This window comes from Canis lupus, chromosome 34, assembly GCF_003254725.2.
Source record: "Canis lupus dingo isolate Sandy chromosome 34, ASM325472v2, whole genome shotgun sequence".
NCBI lineage: Eukaryota > Metazoa > Chordata > Mammalia > Carnivora > Canidae > Canis > Canis lupus.
Window position 1 is genome coordinate 4,021,266 of NC_064276.1, and position 22,024 is coordinate 4,043,289.

Sequence of the window (22,024 nt, forward strand, 5' to 3'; positions counted from 1 at the left end):
TTTGCTTCCCATCTAGGTACATCCCCTGAAATACTTGAAGAAACTCAGTTGGGATGTGTTCTACCTACAAGTCTTGGCACCAACAGTTTGAAGAAAAGCAGTTGGGGAGTTTTAATTACTGGGATCGTTGGTGGGACGCTGGTGGCGGTGTATGCTGTGGCCACACCATTTCTAACACCAGCCCTCCGAAAAATTTGTTTGCCTTTTGTACCTGCAACTACAAAGCAGATTGCAAATGTTGTGAAAATGCTGCACTGCAGAAGAGGATCCCTGGTTGACATTGGTAGTGGCGACGGGCGTATTGTGAGTTATGCTAAGATACTTTAAGGTTTTGAACCAGAGGTTTTAAAATTCCTTTTTTCTTTTCTTTTCTTTTTTCTTTTCTTTTCTTTTCTTTTCTTTTCTTTTCTTTTCTTTTCTTTTCTTTTCTTTTCTTTCTTTTCTTTTTTCTTTTCTTTCTTTTCTTTCTCTTTTGGTATCAAGTTTTTATTTAAATTTTAGTTTTTTAACATATAGTGTAATATTGGTTTCAGGAGTAGATTTATGTACAACCAGTGCTCATCACAGGTGCCCTCCTGAATCCCATCTAGCCCATCCCTGTTTCACCTTTCTTACGAGGTTTATGCAAAGACCTACTCAGTCTCACAGTTTTTTTTTTTTTTTTTTTAAGATTTTATTTATTCATGAGAGAGACAGAGAGAGGCAGAGACACAGGCAGAGGGAGAAGCAGGCTCCCTGTGGGGAGCCCGATGCGGGACTCGATGCCAGGATCCCTGGATCACGCCCGGAGCCAAAGGCAGATGCTCAACCACTGAGCCACCCAGGTGTCCCTCAGTCTGACAGTTTAATAAAATAGTTGTTTATTTTGTGTGTTTGGCCAAACTATCAAACCCTCCAGTGTGAATTGGAGTTTATTTTTTTAGATTTAAATTTTCTGAAAGTGCTCTGTAGATTTGCCAGGCAAAAAGGAGCAATTATTTGGTAATTACGAAATTTTCTAATAAAAAACTTAGGCTAGTAGAGGTGACATAATGAGAGGAAACACATTGAGTCATGGAGTTTAACACAGATGTGTGCTTCTACGTTTATCTATTACACATACGTAATAATTCCTACGGGATCATTAAAATAGGAAGGAGCCAGTGCATTAACCCTCCCTTATCCGAACCGGACTTTTAGGGTTCTCAGCTCACCGACTCCAGCTGAGAACCTATGAGATTCAGGGCCACTGACAGGCCAGCGGGTGTCCCAGAGCATGGACACAGTGGCACTGTCCTTATGCCTCCATCCAGTGATGACTCGGAAATTGATGCAGTAGTCAAGGCTCGCATTCTGGAAATGTTAGTGTGGAGACCAGCAGGGGTGTGACTCCTCTCACCATCGCCTGGAGCATAGACCTTGCAATTTCATCATGGTGACCTGATGGACACAGGGTGAAAACAGAGCTCTATTTGTTTTTAAGAAATCAAGAGAGGTTGGGACGCCTGGGTGGCTCAGCGGTTAAGCTTCTGCTTTGAACTCAGGGCGTGATCCTGGAGTCCCGGGATTGAGTCCCACTTTGGGCTCCCTGCATGAAGTCTGCTTCTCTCTCTCTGCCTATGTCTCTGCCTCTTGCTATATGTCTCTCATGAATAAATAAAATCTTAAAAAAAAAAAAAAAGAAATCAAGAGATGTATATATGAACCAGGACGAAGTTTTAAAACCCAGATTTGAATGCTTGGCACATCCTAGTTGTATCTTCATGGTTTCCTTTCTTTCTTAAGGGGGTGACGTTGTAGTTTTGTTTTGTTTTTTTAAACTTTATTTATTCATAGAGACACAGAGAGAGAGGCAGAGATACAGGCAGGGGGAGAAGCAGGCTCCACTCATAGAGCCCGAGGTGGGACTTGATCCAGGGTCTCCAGGATCACGCCCTGGGCTGCAGGCAGCGCTAAACCGCTGCGCCACCAGGGCTACCCCGACACTGTAGTTAACTAGGGAAATTACTGTGGGCAGACAGCTCCATCAGGTATGCTCCCTTGAAGAGTACTGGCGAGACAAAATGAGCAGAGACTCCAGGACCAGCCCACTGTCCTCACTTTACAGAGTGAATAGTCACCTACAGTTGACTATTCTTGACTCATTCCATTTTCCTTTTACTTGCTTTCAATTTTGAGTGAAGGGTCTTAAAATACCGAGGAAATGTGTAAGTAATTGCAGGTGCTTATTGACAGGTCATTTTGATTGTAAATTACAACTAGCTCACAAAACACTCTCCCAGGCAGATTCATTTTGCCTGGTGCTGTGCTCTCATTGATGGAGAGAGACGGTGGGTTTTCAGCAACTTCTCATCAGACCTGCCCGGGGGTTGGCCAATTCAAAAGTGCTTTTTCCAAAACAAACCTGACGGTTGTGCTGCTTGAGGTGAAATCTTTGACAAAAACATGAAAACTGAGTTTAAATCAGCATTATCTCGTCTATAAAGCTACATAATTTTAGAGATATATTGTTAAGTGGCGTTTGAATAAAAGAAGAGCCTTTTGATTGGACATTTTGTGATTATAGACCATAAATAGGAAGCAGTCATATTATTTGACCATGTAAGTTGATGTTTTTCTTTTTTTAAATTAATTTAGAAATTTTAAAATTTCAGTATAATTAAGTGTTACTAGTTTCAGGTGGATAATATAGTGATTCAGCAATGGTGTACTCGTCATGACAAGTGTACTGTTAATCCCCTTCACCTACTTCACCCCCACCCCCAACTCTGTTTGTTATCTATATTTAAGAATCTGGTTTGTTTGTCTCTGTATTCATTTGTTTGTTCATTTGTTTAAGTTCCACATATGAGTGAAATAATGGCATTTGCCTTTCTTTGACTTATTTCACTTAGCATCATACCATTCTAGATCCCATCCATTCATTGCAAATGGCAAGATTTCATTCTTTTTTATGGCTGAATAATATTCCATTGTGTGTTTGTGTGTGTACGTGTGTGTGTGTGTGTGTGTATCACTCTTCCTTACCCATTAATCTAGTAAGTGGATATTTGGGCTGCATGAAGGTGAATACTTCCATAATTTGGCTATTGTAAATAACGCTGCAATAAACATAGGGGTACGTATATTTTTTCAAGTTAATGTTTTCATGTTCTTTGGGTAGATACTCAGTAGTGGAATTACTGGATCATATGGTAATTGTATTTTCAATTTTTTGAGGGCCCTCCATACTGTTCCACAGTGACCGCATTCCCACTAATAGTACACAAGGGTTTCTTTTTCTCCACATCTTCATCGACACTTGTTTCTTGTGTTTATGATTTTAGCCATTCTGACAGGTGAGGTGATATCTTATTGTAATTCTGATTTGCATTTCCCCGATGATGAGTGATGTTTAGCATCTTTTATGTGTCTTGGCTATTTATATGTTTCTTTGGAGAAATGTCTCTTCATGTCTTCTGCCCTTTTTTTTCTTTTTGATTTTTATTTATTTATGATAGTCACACACAGAGAGAGAGAGGCAGAGACACAGGCAGAGGGAGAAGCAGGCTCCGTGCACCGGGAGCCCAACATGGGATTCGATCCCAGGTCTCCAGGATCGCGCCCTGGGCCAAAGGCAGGCGCTAAACCGCTGCGCCACCCAGGGATCCCATGCCCATTTTTTAAATTTAATTTAATTTAATTTTCAGATCCCCATTTAATTTAATTTAATTTATTTATTTAAAAATTTTTTTATTGGAGTTTAATTTGCCAACATATAGCATAACACCCAGTGCTCATCCCACCAAGTGCCCCCCTCAGTGCCCATCACCCAATCACCCCAACCCCCTGCACACCTCCCCTTCCACTACCCCTTGTTCATTTCCAAGTTAAGTGTCTCTCATGTTTGTCACCCTCACTGATATTTTTCACTCATTTTCTCTCCTTTCCCTTTATTCCCTTTCACTAATTTTTATATTCCCCAAATGAATAAGACCATATAATGTTTGTCCTTCTCGATTGACTTATTTCACTCAGCATAATACCCTACAGGTCCATCCACGTCGAAGCAAATGGTGGGTATTTGTCGTTTCTAATGTCTTCTGCCCATTTTAATTGTATTGTTTGTTGTTTTTTTTTTTTTGGTGTTGAGTTATATAAGTTCTTTACATATTTTGGATACTAACCCCTTATTGGATAACATTTGCAGATATCTTCTCCCATTCAGTAGGTTAATGTTTTTCTTCTTACCTAGAATAAACACAGGCCTCTTTCTGCAGGTGATAGCAGCTGCCAAAGAAGGATTCACAGCTGTTGGTTATGAATTAAACCCATGGCTAGTTTGGTACTCCAGATACCGTGCTTGGCGAGAAGGGGTTCAGGACTCTGCCAAATTTTATATATCAGATTTGTGGAAGGTATGTAAGGCAGAGAATGGTCCTAGGAAATGGCAATCAAAACTTTGTAATTTGTAATTAGTATGATTAAAAACTGAAGAATGTATTAAAAGAAAAATAGTTAAAATAGAGCATAATGTGAACACGTTTTAAATGGATAGATTTACACACCAACCCTTTTAGAAGTAGAAGCTTAAGATTTTAGACCTGATAGGTTATGTGAATTCTAAGAATTTGCTCAATTAAAAAAAAATTCTCATTTCTATTACAAAATGATGAGATTTTAAAAATCTCATATGGAAATCTTATAAATTATAAGCATTAAGTTGTTGATGTTCTTGGTAAATGGTAGACTTTGTGTGCATGTGTGTGCCTACAGAGGTCTGTATGTGTGTGGCTGCATATGTATATGTGTATCTACGGAGAGGTGAGTGCAAAAGACAGAATCTACTAACTTTGTTATGTTTTTTTTCTGGTTTTCATAATGTATAAGATACTTCCCAGTTTATTTGTACTCTAAAAAAATGTCCTGTAGTTTTGCTTTAGAAATGCTCCATAAAATGTTTTTTCTTAAATAAGAACTTCCCACTGTAATATTGTCATCAGTAGCTTATAAAAATTCACATGAGTTTTGCTTGCATTGTTTTTTATTCTGTATATACATAAACGATCTCCCTGCAGAGTAAATAAGACTTTTATTGGACAATAAGAATTTTGACTGGCAAAGCACTCCCCCCCCCCCCCCCCCCCCCCCCCCCAGTTTTTCAACTAAAGATCATTTTATTCAATTTTTACTTAGTATTTTAGAGGAGAGGGACAAGAATTTTAAGAATGGCTAAACATAAAAGACAGGTGGTTGTCCTATGTCACATGCTCTTGCTGAGCTAGTTTGGTGATGGTGAAGAGTAGAAAAGTGTGGACTGGGGCACCAATGGCACAGGGCAACTGGCGCGGCCACCAGATGGTCACTGGACGAGTCACTGGCATTTCCGACAGGTGACCCCTGGGCGGACCCTGCGTGGAGCATCCTTGAGGATGACAGGAATGACTTAAGGGAGGTGTCTGGAGAACTGTAGTGGATTGAATTAACAGACACGTAAATGTGGATTTCTGTGAAATCTTAAAGGGAGCCACTCTTTGTAAAAATCCTGCTATTTGTCGAAATGGGAAATTGCTACTCCTTTTGAAACAAAAGTTAAGCTTGATGTTTGGCCTTTTAAAATTAACCTGTGCATTATTGCCTCTCTTTTTTAGGTTACTTTTTCACAGTACTCAAACGTCGTTATTTTTGGTGTGCCTCAGATGGTGAGTATGCACCCTCCTGTCCCCTGGTTGGTTGGCTGTAGGTCTTGGGTAGACCCTCCAGCTCTAACAGGTCACATCTGTGTGGCTGCCCATCCATGTGGCTGCCCGCCTGTGTACCCAATGGCAGCCCCCTCACCCCCAGAGATTCTGGGAGGACATGGGATTTCAGCTTGCTGGCTTGACAAAGTACCGTGGGGCCTTAAAAGTATAATTGTAAAAGGGGCAGTCATGTTGTTCAAACTTCTGCTTCAGATCAAATTCTCATTGATCTACCTAAGCCCTAAAAACTCCAATCTGGAAACTCCTGTATGACCTGCCCCTGTCTAATGTAGTTGGAGATTTTCGAGGTTGCTCACTTAATATCCAGCTGAAGTTACTTGGGAGAGTTAATGGCATGTTCCCTTCGAATTGATCAGGCCTCTGGTTTCATAGTGAGGCAGTTTTCAGGGTGGATGAGCGTTGACTACTGTCACTTGACCTCAGCTGACTGATTTGTATTGAACTTAGATTACATACTTTAGAAAGTGAAAACATCCTGGTGGCATCGTACTGTAAATGGTTCTAAATTTAGCTTTTGGGAAGACGACCAGGATGAGATGTTTTTATTGTAATTGTTGGTTTACAGACCATGGAAAGAAATCCCTTTTCACTTTTCAAGGTCTATGATTGTGACCATAATAATCCTGGAAAAATGGGATGTTTGCTGAAATGCCACTGTGTAACTGATATGGATGGTTTTTAACTTAGAAAAGAAGGGAAATTTACTTTTTTGTTTTCTTCATCACACATTAATATTTGTATAAGACAGTTCAGTGTTTGAGAAATCTTTTCTTACTATTAGGAGCTTTGGTACAATGCCACTTTTACTTAAGTCGATTTAGAAGTGCTGTGGTTACATATTCTTGTAAGTAGCAGGATTCTATATGTTTGGAATTCTTAGTAAACCAAAATTAAGATAATATATGGGTGTTCACACTTCTGTTATAGAAATGAAAAGCAGTGTGATCCCTAGTCATTTAAAAGAAACAATTTGATATCTGAGCATTGCTATGGACTTTGACGGTTATCTACTCCTGATGATGTTCGGGCATTCCTTTCGAATAATCAGCATTTTGGAGCAAATAAGTTTATTTATTTATTTTTTTTTTTTTTGGAGCAAATAAGTTTAATTTGAATTCCATGCTTTATAAAAAGTAAAAGTAGATGTTTACTGCGACTTCCATGCCATTGTGAGAGGCCGGCCCTGGGTGGCCTGAGGCCGTAGCAGCTCCGCCCGGGACGGGGCAGCAGTGGCCTGTGGGCTCCAATTCCTTGTGGGTCTACCATGTTTGAGCATGGCCAGTTTTTGGAGTTGTTCACTTGGGGAAATAAGATTCCTGTTTTTTTGATGAATGCTTTTGTAATTATTGCCCATTTGTTTGTATACAGAGAAACCTTAAATAAAGAAGTTGTACCATTTCACTGTTCCCAAGAAAAAGGGGAATAGCTGAAAACATGAAGCAGCCATGTTCTGTGGAGTGAGAGGGATTCAGCCCCTGGGCAGTTTTCCACATAGGTGGCTTGTTCACAGGACCCACAGGGGCTTGTTCGTCGGTGCAGGGTCCCACTTTTAAACCTCATAGAGCTTCATCTGTGTGGAAGTAGTAATGGGGAGGAAAGTGCTGTCAGAGGGTCAGGAGGGCAGCTCTGCTGTCTGTGGAGTCCGGGGCGCCCTGCTGGGGCCGTCTGCTAGTGAAATGCACTTCTCTTGTTGATCACTGGCTGGCATGGCTGTGTGGCCCAACGAAGCCCATGTAGCACCAACATCTCCTGGGGCCAGGAGAATACGTAGGGAGCTGGAGAAGTAGAAACTTGGAATTAAAGATCATCCACCCTACTTCTGATCCCATACCAATGGTTCCTGACAGCTCTGTGCTTTCATGGCTCGAAACTCATTTCAATCCTGGTGGGTATCTAACCCTCCAGGGGTGAGGAATCTCATTTGGATCTGGTAAATCCAGTCCTAGTGTGGTAAATACCCACATATAACTCTAGCTCATGCTCCTCTTTTCAGAATGTGAAACAGATCAATCATGTCCGTATTTAAAACCCAACTGCGACATCCTGTTGCTTTAAAGCAGTGAAGATAAGGTGTGAACGCTCTACCTGGCCCAAGGCCTTGTGTGGAGTGGCCTCTGCCTCCCTCAGCTTTCTGCGCACCAGCCTTCTATCCTTCTCTCAGCCCCTGAACTCCACTGCGTGAGCCGTGTCCTTCCTTCTGACTTCACATCCCATCCAGCTCTGGGCCTCGTTGGTGAATACCTCCTGACCACTTGCAGGTCTAGTGTCCCTTCCTCCAGGAAGTCATCCCTGATTGCCCAATGAGATGAACCCCAGCGGCCTGTTTTCTGTCTTCTCTATAGTGAGTTCTCACACATTTCCTTACATGAGGGCTTCGTCAGGTTGGCCGCGTACACTGCACTGTAGCCTCACGAGTAAGGGCCGGCCTGTGTCTGCTGCCAGACCCCTAGGACCGTGGCACCAGCGCAGTTGTGACTCCGGAAATTCTCATCAGATGAACGAACGAGCATGGTAGAAACATACCTGTTAAGGATACTTCCTGGTGGGCTATTACATTTCGGAACTTCAAAGACTGCCTAATTTAATTTTAGTTACGAATCATGTTGTGAAATGATGAACAAAAATCTTACCATCGTATTCTGATAAAGATAAATGATTCACCATGGGACCATGTATCCTTTGTTCATTCATTCGACAAGTATTTATTCAGTACCACAAAGTGCCAGACTCCATGCTAATCACTTGGGGGTACTTTAGTGAATGAAGAAGAGAACCACCCCTGGCCCGAGGTGCCTCGGTGCTAGTGGGGAGAGCAGACAGTAAAGGCAGTCCCTATAAAAAGGGCGCCAGGCTGGCCCAGTCAGTAGGTCATGTGACTCTTGATCTTGGGGTTATAAGTTCGAGCTCTCCACTGGGCATAGAGCTTACTTAAAAAAATTAAAATCTTTAAAAAAAAATGTGGTACAACAGGAGGGGGTGAGTGCTGTGGGGCGGAGTAAAGCAGGGGAGAGGGGGGCAGAGACCATGTCCCTGCAGAGGCGCCCAGGTTGTGTCCTGCTGGGTTTCAGCGGCAGCAGGAGGGTGAGTAAGGCCAGAGGAGAGTGAGGTCAGAGAGGCAGTCAGGGCTGTGGAATGCAGAAGCCCTGGCGGTTTTGGGCAGAGGAGCGGAGGACTGCTGGGTTGCAGAGGATCCAGGCTGCTGTGTGGACTCTGGGCATGAGTAGAAGCCAGGAGACAGGTTAGGCACTCTTGCGGGCAGCCAGGCAGGAGGGGTGGTAGGTGCGTGCCAGCATGCAGAAGCTGGTTTTGCAGGTGGTGGAGGATGGAGACAGCAGGGTGGGCCGGCGCATCCCCTTGGCGCGTGGAAGAAAGGAACCATTCCTCAAGGGTTTGGGCAGAGATGCTGGAAGTGCATTGTTGTTGCCGAGCTGGGACAGGCAGGCAGAGCTGCAGGAAGCCCGAGATGGGGGCGCCTGGGGGGCTTAGGCGGTGAAGCATCTGCCTTGGGCTCAGCTTGTGATCTCGGGGCCCTGGGATGGAGCCCCGCATCTGACACCCTGCTCAGCAGGGAGTCTGCTTCTCCTTCCACTTGCACTTGCTTGCTCACTTGCTGTCTCTCTCAAATAAACAAAATTAAGATTAAAAAAAAAAAGGGAAGCCTGAGACGTGTGTGGAGATGTGTGGTTGGCAGTGGTGGGTAGAGGGGTTCTGGGGCTTGGGGAGGTGAGGGGGCTCTTGGAAGGAGTTGAAGCCCAGGAGTGGCTGAGGTCCCCCGCCAACAGGGCAGAACCGGTCAAGGCCCAAGCTCTGGCCTCTGACAAGTGAGGGGCACCCAGCAAAGGGCTTGAGAGGAGGGGTTGGGTAGGAGGAAAGCCCGTGGTGGGGGGTGTTACCCTAGAAGTCAAGTGAAGCCAGTGTTTTGGGGAGGAGGGAGCCTTTGAACACTTTTAAGAGCTGCTCATGGGCATGGCGGTTTGGCTTATGTCTTTGAGCTGGTTTCAACTTATGTTCAAAATTTTGAAGATGTAATTAGAATATGATGAGTTCGTGTCACTTTGAAATCTCTAATTGTATGAATAATTTTGAATTCCATTAGACAGACATGACACATGACTGCCTCTCTTTGTGCATGATATCAAGACCCAGGCTCATTGCATATTTATGTGCGATTGACTCAGTTAATTTCTTACCATTGAAATAGCTTCTTTCATTTGTAGGTTTATCTTGACTTAGCATATGACAGTCATTGGGAAATAAAAGAAACTGTAAAAGAAGAATAATGATAACATGAATACATTTACAATGATCTTTTTATGAACAAAATTGCTGTAAGAATCCTCTGATATTTTGAAAAAACACATATTGTCTCATTCTTTGCCTATTTAATTTTTCCCTCAAGGAACCTTTTTTTTTTTTTTTTAAGAATTCTCTTACTGGCTGTTAAAAGAGTAAAATTAACCCATTCTTAATGGAATTTTTTCTTGGTTACCTTGGTATTAATTATAATAAAGAATCAGAGTTTTGGCTCACTGTAGCCAGAGGTCACATGGAGGACTTTCTTCAAGACACTTTTTAAAGACAGGGGTCAGGAGTAAAAAGTCTTCATAGAAGCACTATTGATTTGTTTGTCTTGATTTATTTGGTTAGTTTTAAAGGGATTAGTTTTTTTTTTAAGGGATTAGTTTTTGCTCAGATCTTGGTTTCAAGATATCATTTCCCATTTAGAGGAACCAGGAATGTCTGAGAGGTGGCTGATCTGAGGGCTTAGGGGGATCAAAACAAAAGCCTGGGGCATTTTGCTCAGCCCAAATATGAGGAAGTGTTCAGAGTATTTTGGGGGCGCATCCAAAGGGGAGAGAGGCGACTTGGGAGGCTCCCAGGGGCCAGGCTGGGATAGTCTGAGTATCAGAAGACACAAGGATGATAGTGGATCAGAACCCACTGTACAGAATAGGAATCTAGGGGCTCATATTTACAACGATAGGTACATAGGCAGAAAGAAGGGAGAGCTCTTCCTTGCAATAGAATGCCTATTGTCAGTCTGATGGACTGACAGGAATGATGGAATTAGCAAATTGCCACCTTGTAACCATACAGTGAAAATTAACCTAGGCCAGAATCACCAAGAATGCTACATCTGGTGAGGGACATTTCAATGGGCAGCAGGATATTTAATTGTCTCAGGCTACCTCTGGCAAATTGCTCAGTATAAGGGAAAACTAGCAACCCCACTGCCGAGACACCAAGCATCACCCTAACTGGGTGGTGACCATCACTCTCACAGCAGAAGGTCCCCATGGGCGTCTGACTGTGGGGCCCTGAGAAGCTCACAGCCCCACTTGTGGGGCCTTGCCAAAGATGTGTGTGCCGAGTCATTGTGAGCAGAAGTCGAGAACCTAAGGTGAGGGCCCACCGGTGGATCAATGGCCCGACTTCCTAGAGATGTTGTCATGAGAGACAAAGGAAGATGCAGGAACTGTTCCAGGTTAAAGTAGACAAAGGAAACATAGCTACATGCAGCATGACATTGTGGGGGAAAGTGTTATAAGAGATATTATTGGGACATTTGGCGGAATTGGAAGACTTTGAGATTATGATTGGAATACAATCTTAAATTTCCTGAATTTAATAACGGAGCTGGGGTTGTGTCTCAGAGAACACTGACGTATCAAGGAACAAAGGGATATGTTGTATGCAACCTGTTCTCAAATGGTTTAGGAAAAGTATTCATAGGGAAAGAGGGCAAATTACATAAAGCAAATATGCCAAACTATTAAAAATGGGTGAACTTGGGTGAAGGAATATAGGAATTCTTTGTTCTATTCTTGTGACTTTTCTGTAAATTTGAAATTCTTTCAAAATAACAAAAGAAGGAGGTAAAGATGGTAGGATCTGAAGATCAATTTTAAAGTGGTTGTTAATTTGCTGATATAATTACATCAATACTTTTAGCAGGTAGGTTGGTAATAAAAGGATGCAAAATTGATAAATAAGAGGATTTTACTTTTTATAAGTTGTGTTGACTATGAAGTTATCAGTGCATTAAAGATAAATTTTTGAAGAATCATGAAATATTTCATTAAATTTAAGTTAGAACGAGTATATTTTTCATGGTCCAATTTAGTAATACCATATTTCACTGAAGCTAGATACTGTGTTTGTTTTTTTTTTTTTTAAAGATTTTATTTATTTATTTGAGAGAGTGACAGAGCAAGCATGAACAAGGTGGGGGTGGGGTGGGCAGAGGGCAGAGGGAGAAGCAGACTCCCCTCTGAGCAGGGAGCTGATGCGAGGCTTGATCCAAGGACCTTGGGATCATGACCTGAGCTGAAGGCAGATGCTTAACCACCTGAGCCACCCAGGCGCCCCAGTACTGTTAATTTTAGTATGCACCATTGCTATTGAGAAAGAAAAAAATACTGTCAATCATAATTCTAAGACTATGTCAATTGTAACATGTATCCTGATTTCAGAGATGTTAAAATGTGGGAAAATGTGTTAAGTAGTTGAGACAGGATAGATTGAAATGCTAGGTGGGCAGATAATTTACAGCTGCTTCTCACTTTATTTTTAAATAAGGGTACTTTATTTCATATTTTTAGAGTGGAGGAGGGGACAGAGGGAGAGAGAATCTCAAGCAGACTCCTTGTTGAGGGTGGGGCTCAGTCTCCACCCTGAGATCATGACCTGAGCTGAAATCAAGTTCGGCACTTAACCAACTGAGCCACTCAGGTGCCCCTGTTGTTAATGTGACTTCTGCATTTTAATGGATCGTTTGATAATGTATTTATGCTCTGAAGGGATTTTATTTACAGTTATTAATTTTGTTTTAAAGATTTGAGAGAGAGAGTGTACGAGTGGCATGGGAGCAGGGAGCAGCAGAGGGAGAGGGAGAAGGAGACTCCCCGTTGAGCAGGGAGCCTGACACGGGGCTCAATACCAGGACCCTGATCATAAGCTGAGCGAAAGGCAGATGCTTCATCAACTAAGCCACCCAGACACCCCCACAGTTCCTAATTTTGTAAGGTATCTTCAGGCACTAAGATGCAAAAGAACACTTGGGAATCTTTTCCTCCAACTCACCGCTTGTTGAAATAACGGCTATTGTTCTGCACAGATGCTGCGGTTGAAGGAGAAACTTGCGCTTGAACTTGAGGATGACGCCAGAGTCATTGCCTGCCGATTCCCTTTCCCTGGCTGGACCCCAGACCATGTCACCGGGGAGGGGGTAGATACTGTGTGGGCCTATGACATCAGCACTCTGAGAGGCAAGAGGCCCCAAGGACCAGCGCACACCCAGTCAGTCACTCAAATGTAGACTTTTATCAAGCGTGGTTTCCCAGGTGTTGGCCGTCTTCGATTTTATAGAGACTTCCATCTGTGTCTTCAGCAAAGAGTATATTATTCTTCAGTATGGAATGAAAAACTACTGTTCCTTTCCTTAACTTTTGGAAGACAAACAGAAGTTAAGAGCAGCAGGTAGATTTAAAGTCCCATTTCACAGTGTATTCAAAAAAGAGGTCTGACTTCTTTCCATGCACTCAGACACATGAAAATATGAATGAGTCATAATCACATCGACGTGCGGGGAAGATGTGAACAGCTTTTCACATAATAAAAAATACGACTTAATGCCAGATGAAAAGAAGCACTTTTTAAACAGGGTATATTTATAGATTTCTCCAACTTGATTCATCCTTAAGATTTATGTCTTTCTTTTGTCTATTTCATGGTAAAACTTTCTAAAGGACGTAGGTCCTCATATTCTAGAACATTTAAGAATATATATATCACAAATTAAGAATAATTTGTTCCAAGGCTAGTGGACTACTGTTTTTTTTTTTTAATTTATTTTTTATTGGTGTTCAATTTACTAACATACAGAATAACCCCCAGTGCCCGTCACCCATTCACTCCCACCCCCCGCCCTCCTCCCCTTCTACCACCCCTAGTTCATTTCCCAGAGTTAGCAGTCTTTACGTTCTGTCTCCCTTTCTGATATTTCCCACACATTTCTTCCCCCTTCCCTTATATTCCTTTTCACTATTATTTATATTCCCCAAATGAATGAGAACATATAATGTTTGTCCTTCTCCGACTGGCTTACTTCACTCAGCATAATACCCTCCAGTTCCATCCACGTTGAAGCAAATGGTGGGTATTTGTCGTTTCTAATAGCTGAGTAATATTCCATTGTATACATAAACCACATCTTCTTTATCCACTCATCTTTCGTTGGGCACCGAGGCTCCTTCCACATGGACTACTGTTTTTTATTGAATCTGAGATGTATGTGTGTGTACATGAGTGTATTTGTGTCTGTAAACAGCAGTAAGTTTCTAGACAGGCTTCTGGTGGATTTCTGCAAGCATCAGACTATCTGCAAAGGCATATTTAACTTGCCATTTTGGGTTTCTCCTTTAGCTTCCCAAGGATTAGATGATGCTTGGTCCCACAACCTCAGAAAAAAATGGACCATTTCACAGAAGTGTTGAGACTTATGGAGTTTGTAAGATCTTTAATTGATTTTTTTTCAGCTGTGTCTTTAACCTGTAAGTGACCTGTAAGAATTTTCTCATAGAAGTTGCACACGACACAAGGCAGGGAGTAAGAGCTACTATTTTTGATGCCAAGTAGGATTCAGAAATGTCTGGCAGATTGAAATAAGGGATAAATGCTAACTTGATAAAATTTAAAGTTAAAAAAAAAAAAAAAAACCAATAACCAAACAAAAATAGGATAGAGCTTAGTGGTGACATAGCCTAACAGGAGCTGTTTGACCAGACCTGGAGGTTCCATTGACATTGGGGTCAATGATCAGAGCACATTCCCATTTGAATGCGCCTTTCTCTAAAAGCTTGGTTCCAAGATTGCAAGCTTTGCCTTCCCCAGGTGTGCCAGGTTGGCTTTCTTGGATCCTCCGCCAATTCTAGCATTCTGATTTCCTGAAATGCTTAGCTCCACCAAGAGGATATAAAACCAAGTTTAAAAGATCTAAGAACTGAGACTCTTCCAAATAAATACACTATGTTCACCATTGCTGAGTGATGGCATACATTGTGACAAGTCACAGCCAAACAGAATGGAAACAGTGCAAGATTCCTGATGTTTAAACCTCACAGCTGGACACTACACATCTGCCAAGGTACTTTCCTGATGGCCAGGGGTAGGAAAGAGCTGCCGTGAAGGCATAGATGTTCTCAAGGGCAGGAGTCTTCTGAGCTTGTGCTGTAATGTGTGTCTCCTAGACCATCTGCAGTCCTCTGGGCCGCAGTGGGGCGTTTCACACCTGGCCTGGCACCAGAATCTCCAGGTCTCTGACCCAGGCACCTGTACTGGCTGAAGGTGTACAGGCACTGCTCCCTCTGATCCCATGGCCATCTCCCCTCTTTCTGGGTAACCCCAGAACCTTCAGGTGTCAGGGACACTGGGCCGGGCCAGTTGTCTGATCCCATGCCCTGGGTGTCAGGGTGGGTGCTGGGTCATGGGCATGTGATCCAGTTCCCTCCAGTGAAGTGTGAAGGGACATCTGCTTAGAGCTTATTGCTAACAGAAGGAGGTGCTTGAGGAGTGAGCATCCCCCCTGTCTTCGGGCAGCTGTACAAAGCAGTAATGCCTGCAGTTGTCACGGCCGTTTTGCAGCCACCAGGGGAAAAGTGAAGCTGGGAGCCAGGAGGTTGGTGGAGCAGAAAGCTGGATAGACTGCGGGTCTTTGACGATACCACTGAGTTGCTGAACTGACTCGGAGCCTCCAATGGGAGGACATCTTACATGGACAAACCCGAACCCGTGTTGTTGCCCTCCCACAGGTGTGGTGGTGTTTGTGCCCTGTGGTGGCCTGACCCAAATGGGGGTGGGTCTCAAGTGGGGCGAGGGGGCCCGGCAGTGTGGAGGGCAGATGGCCCTGGGCCCGCTCCCTGTCTGGAGGCGCTGCGGGGGGAATGCACTTGCTGGCAAGGTCAGACGTGCGTCTGGAGTATTCGGGAGGGACGGAGAACTCTCACGGGGGGATGCCCCGCTCCCAGAGTGGGGTTGGGGTACCAAGTCAGAAGGGCTCTGAACTCAGATCCAGCCTTCACTGACGGCAGGAGTCCTCAGTGGGCCTCCTGTCCTTGGGGACACGGGCAGGACCGGGTAACAGCAGAGCCTTACCGCATCCCTGCACCCGGGGAGTTTTGCAGGGGGAAAGATAATTCCTCAGGATTAGAAAGGAATTGGTAAAAGAAGGGAAGAAAACCACTCAGACTGCCCTCCTGGCAGGTGGGGCTGCTGAGGGGAGCTGCTGTGCCGTGGACCGCAGTTTGCGTCCTTAGATTAAATCCTGACCCTCGGTGTGATGGTCCGGGGAGACGGGGCTTGGAGGGGGGCTGAGGGTGCTCTGCCTGAGGGTGGGCCCTCTTGAATGGGAGTAGTGCCCTGCGAAGGCGGCCTCAGAGAGCTCCTCCGCCCACCCGCGTGAGTGGGAAGACCACCAGCCTTGAACCAGGAGGCGGCCTCGCTCCAGACCCCGCCGCGGCTGCCGTGATCCGAGACTTCTTAGGCCCAGAGCCGAGAGGAATGGATGCAGGTGGTTAAGCTGCTTGTGTTCTGTGAAAGCAGTGAGCTGGTCAGAGGCCAGCCGGTAGCTGGAAGAGCCACACCCAGCACCATCCAGACTAGCCATCGTTTCCTTGGCCCGTGTGAGGTAAGGAGGTTGAAGGGAGCCAAGCTTCGAGAGGATTCTCTCCAGTGCCAGCTGGGGAGAGCGGGAAGCTAACCGCTTGACGTAATGGTCAGGGCCGGTGGGCTGAGTGGACCCCCCTCCCCCCCCGGTTCCACTGGAGCCCCGTCTGCGTATCTGTCGGGGGTGTGGCCGGCACCGCCACGGAGGCTTCCCTGGGGGGACTCCCTCTGTGCCCCCCCGGGTCCCACGGGGGATGCTTTCAGCAGTTCGGCCCTAAACCAATCTGGATGGTATAAACAAACTAGAGCTAGAGGAACAAGGGAAGCTGTGTTGATAAGTGAATTCTAGATGGTAAAGGGGCTTGAAAACCTGTCCTTCGAGGCACAGTTCAAGAGGCTGTGGATGTCTACCCTGCATGAGAGGAGCTTTGGAGGAAACAGAACAGGAACAGAGCTCCCAATGTGTGAAGGCTTGCCAAGCAGGAGAAGAAAGGAAAAAGTGGTCACGAACATGACTGGGTGCCAGGATGTTCCGTGTTTGGAAGCACCCCGTTCTCACCTTCAGGGAGGAGGCATGGTCTAGTGATTTTTCTCCTAAGCACAGGGAGTTGTGGTCAACTTGCTCAGCCACAAGCAGACACAGGAGCACAGAGTCTTACTACACTTACTTACTAACCTGCAGTTAGGCCTGTTCTAACCGGCCCTGAGGCCTGACCCTGGCTTTTGGCGTTGGTGCTGAAAGGATGTGAAGCTAAGATCAGTCTGAAGTATGGTTTTAATAAAGTCGTTTGAAGTTAGAATGCGTTGCCTCTGGACATAGTTACTTTCTTCTCAGTGGAGATACTGCAGCAGAAGGCTGGGCAGCCACTTGGTGGAGATGTTGTAGAAGAGATCCATCTGGAGTCTCAAAATGACCTAAAACAACCATGAGTTTTCTACCCTTAGCAGGACCGCTGGAACCCTTTGAGCTGAACCCAGTGGGAGCGCTAGGCATGAGAGCGGCCTGCAGCAGTGAGGGCGTTTCACACAACGCCAGCCCAGCCATACTTAGCCTCCCCCAACAGAAGGCCATGGGCAGCTTTTTACTCTGGTATAGCAAACAAAAGCAGCCGAAATCTTGAAACTTCGGGGATGCTGATGGATGACAATAAGATTTATCAGAGCTACGGCTCAGAAGTGGTAATGCTTGGAGAAGGCTGGAATCTGTTAAAGCCCAGAGGGCTTGGCTGCGGGGAACACAGTCTTCCCTAAGTTCTGATGAGAACCAGGGGACCATTCTTGAAGCCCCTGGGAGAAATAATGTCACTACTGGTGCCTTGTCCTTCTATGTGACACTGTCCCACCCATCGCCTTGTCAAGGGAGCAGTCTTATAAGGACCCGGGGCTCACTGACTCTCCTCCGGCTGATTGGGCCAGAGTCTGGCATCTGAGCCAAAGGCCATGGAGATGGGATGAATCATGCAGGTTCCATGCCGAGAAGTTAAACTGAGGAGCACAAAGATTGGGGACACACAAGTGGAAGTTAGAGTAAGGAAGTTGAGGCCAGAGGAGTTTAGAGTTTACAGGGCCATGAGAGATGAGGGAGTGACAGGTTTCTCTCTGGGTGAAGGGCTCAGACCAGGGAGCAGGCCACAGTCGTGTGGAGTAGGAGGCTGCCCCCATCTGCTGCCGAGGGCCCAGGAACTGGGGCGGGAGCAGAGCCCTTGCCATCCCTGGTATCTCAGCCCCCCTCAGAGGATTCAGTTGAGGGTTGTGTTTCCTTAAGAACTCCTTTTATGCAGTAGGTTATTTTATGACGAAGGAAAATTGCACTTGTCATGACATGCGTTAAACATAAAGATCTCATTATCCTCCAAAATGGTGTAGACCATATATTTAAATAGAAAGATGGATATTTATATAAATGTAAGGAGATCTCCCATCTGAATAACACAATAGAGTGTCTGCACTCGAATAGAAAACCTGAGTCATCCAGGACCCTCTCAGGCAGAGTGAAGTGTTCCTGTAATAGTGACGCATTATGGTTATATTGGAATTGGCACACTTGTGACCCAATGGACTGATACAAATTGAACATGAACAAAAAAAAAAATCATATAACTTTTATTGGTGAGGGAAATTCAATCTTATTTTTTCTAATTTAATATTATGGTGTGACTATTACCAGAGAAGGATAAAACAGTAGCTCATTGATCACAAGAAGAGTCCAGGAAATTTTCTTTTCTGGAATATCATAGGGTGAAAAATTGGGCAATGAAATGACCTTTTATGATAATTAATCCCAATGTCAGGAAAGTCCACCGAGCCCCACACGTGTCCCAAGCTTGGTGGCTATGTTTGAGTGGCGAGGTATTGCGGGGTTTGCTGTAAAGATAGCTGGGCGTGTCACAAGGCATTAGTATGTGCTGGTGCTCAGGGTGAGCAGTCAGCACATTTGGGAGGCAGCCGGAGCTTCTGCTTTTCCAAAGACCGTCCCTTCTCGCTCCCTGGCATTCACCTGTCCCAGGCACCCATGCTTTATTCCTTCATTCCATGGCCTTCCTTCCATGTGTCCACTAACCTTTGATTTAGGTGTCACATTCCATATTCCCATTTTCTTTTTTTTTTTTTTTAGATTTTATTTATTCATGAGAGACGAGAGAGAGAGAGAGAGAGAGAGAGAGAGAGAGAGAGGCAGAGAAAGAAGCAGAGAAGGAGGCTCCATGCAGGGAGCCCAACATGGGACTTGATCCCAGGATTCCAGGATCATGCCCTGGGCAGAAGGCAGGTGCTAAACTGCTGAGCCCCCAGGGATCCCCTCATTGTTTTTTGTTTTTTTAAAAAAGGTTTTGTTTATCTATTCATGGGAGACACAGAGAGAGGTAGAGACACAGACAGAGGGAGAAGCAGGTTCCTCACAGGGAGCCCGATGCGGGACTTGATCCCAGGACCCTGGGGTCACGACCAGAGCCAAAGGCAGACGCTCAACCACCGAGCCACCCAGGTGCCCCACATTCCCATTTTCAAGGGGATTTACACTTTGTTAAGGAGCGCTTTAATATGAATTTGACTAAAACATGGATTTGTAATGGAGAAATGTCAGATTCCTAGCTGCTTTTTTTTTCTTTTTGTATATTATTTTATTGGAGTTCTATTTGCCAACATATAGCATAACACACAGGGCTCATCCCGTCAAGTGTCCCCACTCAGTGCCCGTCACCCAGGCACCCCAATCCCCTGCCTACCTCCCTTTCCACCACCACTTGTTCGTTTCCCAGAGTTAGGAGTCTCTCATGTGCTGTCACCCTCACTGATGTTTCCCACTCATTTTCTCTTCTTTCCCCTATAATCCCTTTCACTATTTTTTATATTCCCCAAATGAATGAGACCATATAATGTTTGTCCTTCTCCGATTGACTTATTTCACTCAGCATAATACCCTCCAGTTCCATCCACATCGAAGCAAATGGTGGGTATTTGTCATTTCTAATGGCTGAGTAATATTCCATAGTATACATATATCTCCTCTTTATCCATTCATCTTTTGATGGACACTGAGGCTCCTTCCACAGTTTGGTTATTGTGGATATTGCTGCTCTAAACATTGGGGTGCAGGTGTCCCAGCGTTTCACTGCATCTGTATCTTTGGGGTAAACCCCCAGCAGTGCAATTGCTGGGTCGTAGGGCAGGTCTATTTTTAACTCTTTGAGGAACCTCCACAGAGTTTTCCAGAGTGGCTGCACCAGCTTGCATTCCCACCAACAGGGCAAGAGGGTTCCCCTTTCTCCACATCCTCTCCAACATTTGTTGTTTCCTGTCTTGTTAATGTTTCCCATTCTCACTGGTGTGAGGTGGTATCTCATTGTGGTTTTGATTTGTATTTCCCTGATGGCCAGTGATGTGGAGCATTTTCTCATGTGCTTGTTGGCCATGTCTGTGTCTTCTTTGGTGACATTTCTGTTCATGTCTTTTGCCCATTTCATGATTGGATTGTTTGTTTCCTTGATGTTGAGTTTAATAAGTTCTTTATAGATCTTGGATACTAGCCCTTTATCTGATACGTCATTTGCAAATATCTTCTCCCATTCTGTAGGTTGTCTTTTGGTTTTGTTGACTGTTTCTTTTGCTGTGCAGAAGCTTTTTATCTTGATGAAGTCCCAATAATTCATTTTTGCTTTTGTTTCCCTTGCCTTCCTAGATGTATCTTGCAAGAAGTTGCTGTGACCAAGTTCAAAAAGGTGTTGCCTGTGTTCTCCTCTAGGATTTTGATGGAATCTTGTCTCACATTTAGATCTTTCATCCATTTTGAGTTTATCTTTATGTTTGGTGTAAGAGAATGGTCTAGTTTCATTCTTCTGCAGTTGGCTGTCCATTTTTCCCAGCACCATTTATTGAATAGACTGTCCTTTTTCCAGTAGATAGTCTTTTCTGCTTTGTCGAATATTAGTTGACCATAGAGTTGAGGGTTCACTTCTGGATTCTCTATTCTGTTCCATTGATCTATGTGTCTGTTTCCTGTGTTTTTGGTATTTTGATAGGGATTGCATATTATGAGCAGCTATACGCCAATGAATTAGGCAATCTAGAAGAAATGGACGTATTTCTAGAAAACCAAAAACTACCAAAATGGAAACAGGAAGAAATAGAAAACCTGAACAGGCCAATAACCAGCAAGGAAATTGAAGCAGTCATCAAAAACCTCCCAAGACAAAAAGTCCAGAGCCAGATGGCTTCCCAGGGGAATTCTATCAAACGTTTAAAGAAGAAACCATACCTATTCTACTAAAGCTGTTCCGAAAGATAGAAAGGGATGGAATACTTCCAAACTCCTTTTATGAGGCCAGCATCACCTTAATTCCAAAACCAAACAAAGACCCCACCAAAAAGGAGGATTATAGACCAATATCCCTGATGAACACAGATGCAAAAATTCTCAACAAGATACTAGCCAATAAGATCTAATAGTACATTAGGAAGATTATTCACCATGACCAAGTGGAATTTATCCCCGGGATGCAAGGCTAGTTGAACACTAGTAAAGCAATCAACGTGATAGATCTTATCAGCAAGAAAGAAAACAAGAACCATATGATCCTCTCAATAGATGCAGAGAAAGCATTTGACAAAATACAGCATCCATTTCTGATCAAAACTCTTCAGAGTGTAGGGATAGAGGGAGATTCCTCAGTATCTTAAAAGCCATCTATGAAAAGCCCACAGCAAATATCATTCTCAATGGGGAAACACTGGGAGCCTTTCCCCTAAGATCAGGAACACAACAGGTATGTCCACTCTCACCACTGCTATTCAACATAGTACTGGAAGTCCTAGCCTCAGCAATCAGGCAACAAAAAGAAAGAAAAGGCATTCAAACTGGTAAAGAAGAAGTCAAACTCTCCCTTGTTGCAGATGACATGATTCTGTACATAGAAAATCCAAAAGACTCCACCCCAAGATTGCTAGGATTCATACAGTAATTCAGCAATGTGGCAGGATACAAAATCAATGCCCAGAAATCAGTGGCATTTCTATACACTAACAATGAGACTGAAGAAAGAGAAATTAAGGAGTCCCATTTACAATTGCACCAAAATCATAAGATACCTAGGAATAAACCTAACCAAAGAGGGAAAGGATCTATACCCTAAAAACTACAGAACACT

The 22,024-nt window shown here is 44.1% G+C and overlaps 1 protein-coding gene across 17 annotated transcripts in view; it reads left to right on the forward strand.

Annotated features, from left to right (window-relative positions):
- The window catches only part of ATPSCKMT (ATP synthase c subunit lysine N-methyltransferase), a 251,901-nt gene that overhangs the window by 4,486 nt on the left and 225,391 nt on the right, over nt 1-22,024 (forward strand). For 12 of the 17 annotated variants that reach the window (XR_007408276.1, XR_007408277.1, XR_007408280.1 and 9 more), the window contains exons 2-4: nt 17-303; nt 4,239-4,376; nt 5,610-5,660. Coding sequence is in view for 4 of the 17 variants with exons in the window: in XM_025451424.3 (XP_025307209.3) it covers nt 17-303; nt 4,239-4,376; nt 5,610-5,660; nt 12,838-13,038 (677 nt within the window). In the remaining 13 variants the exon portion in view is untranslated. The other 5 variants (XR_003138839.3, XM_025451424.3, XM_049105800.1 and 2 more) reach the window with 5 other exon arrangements.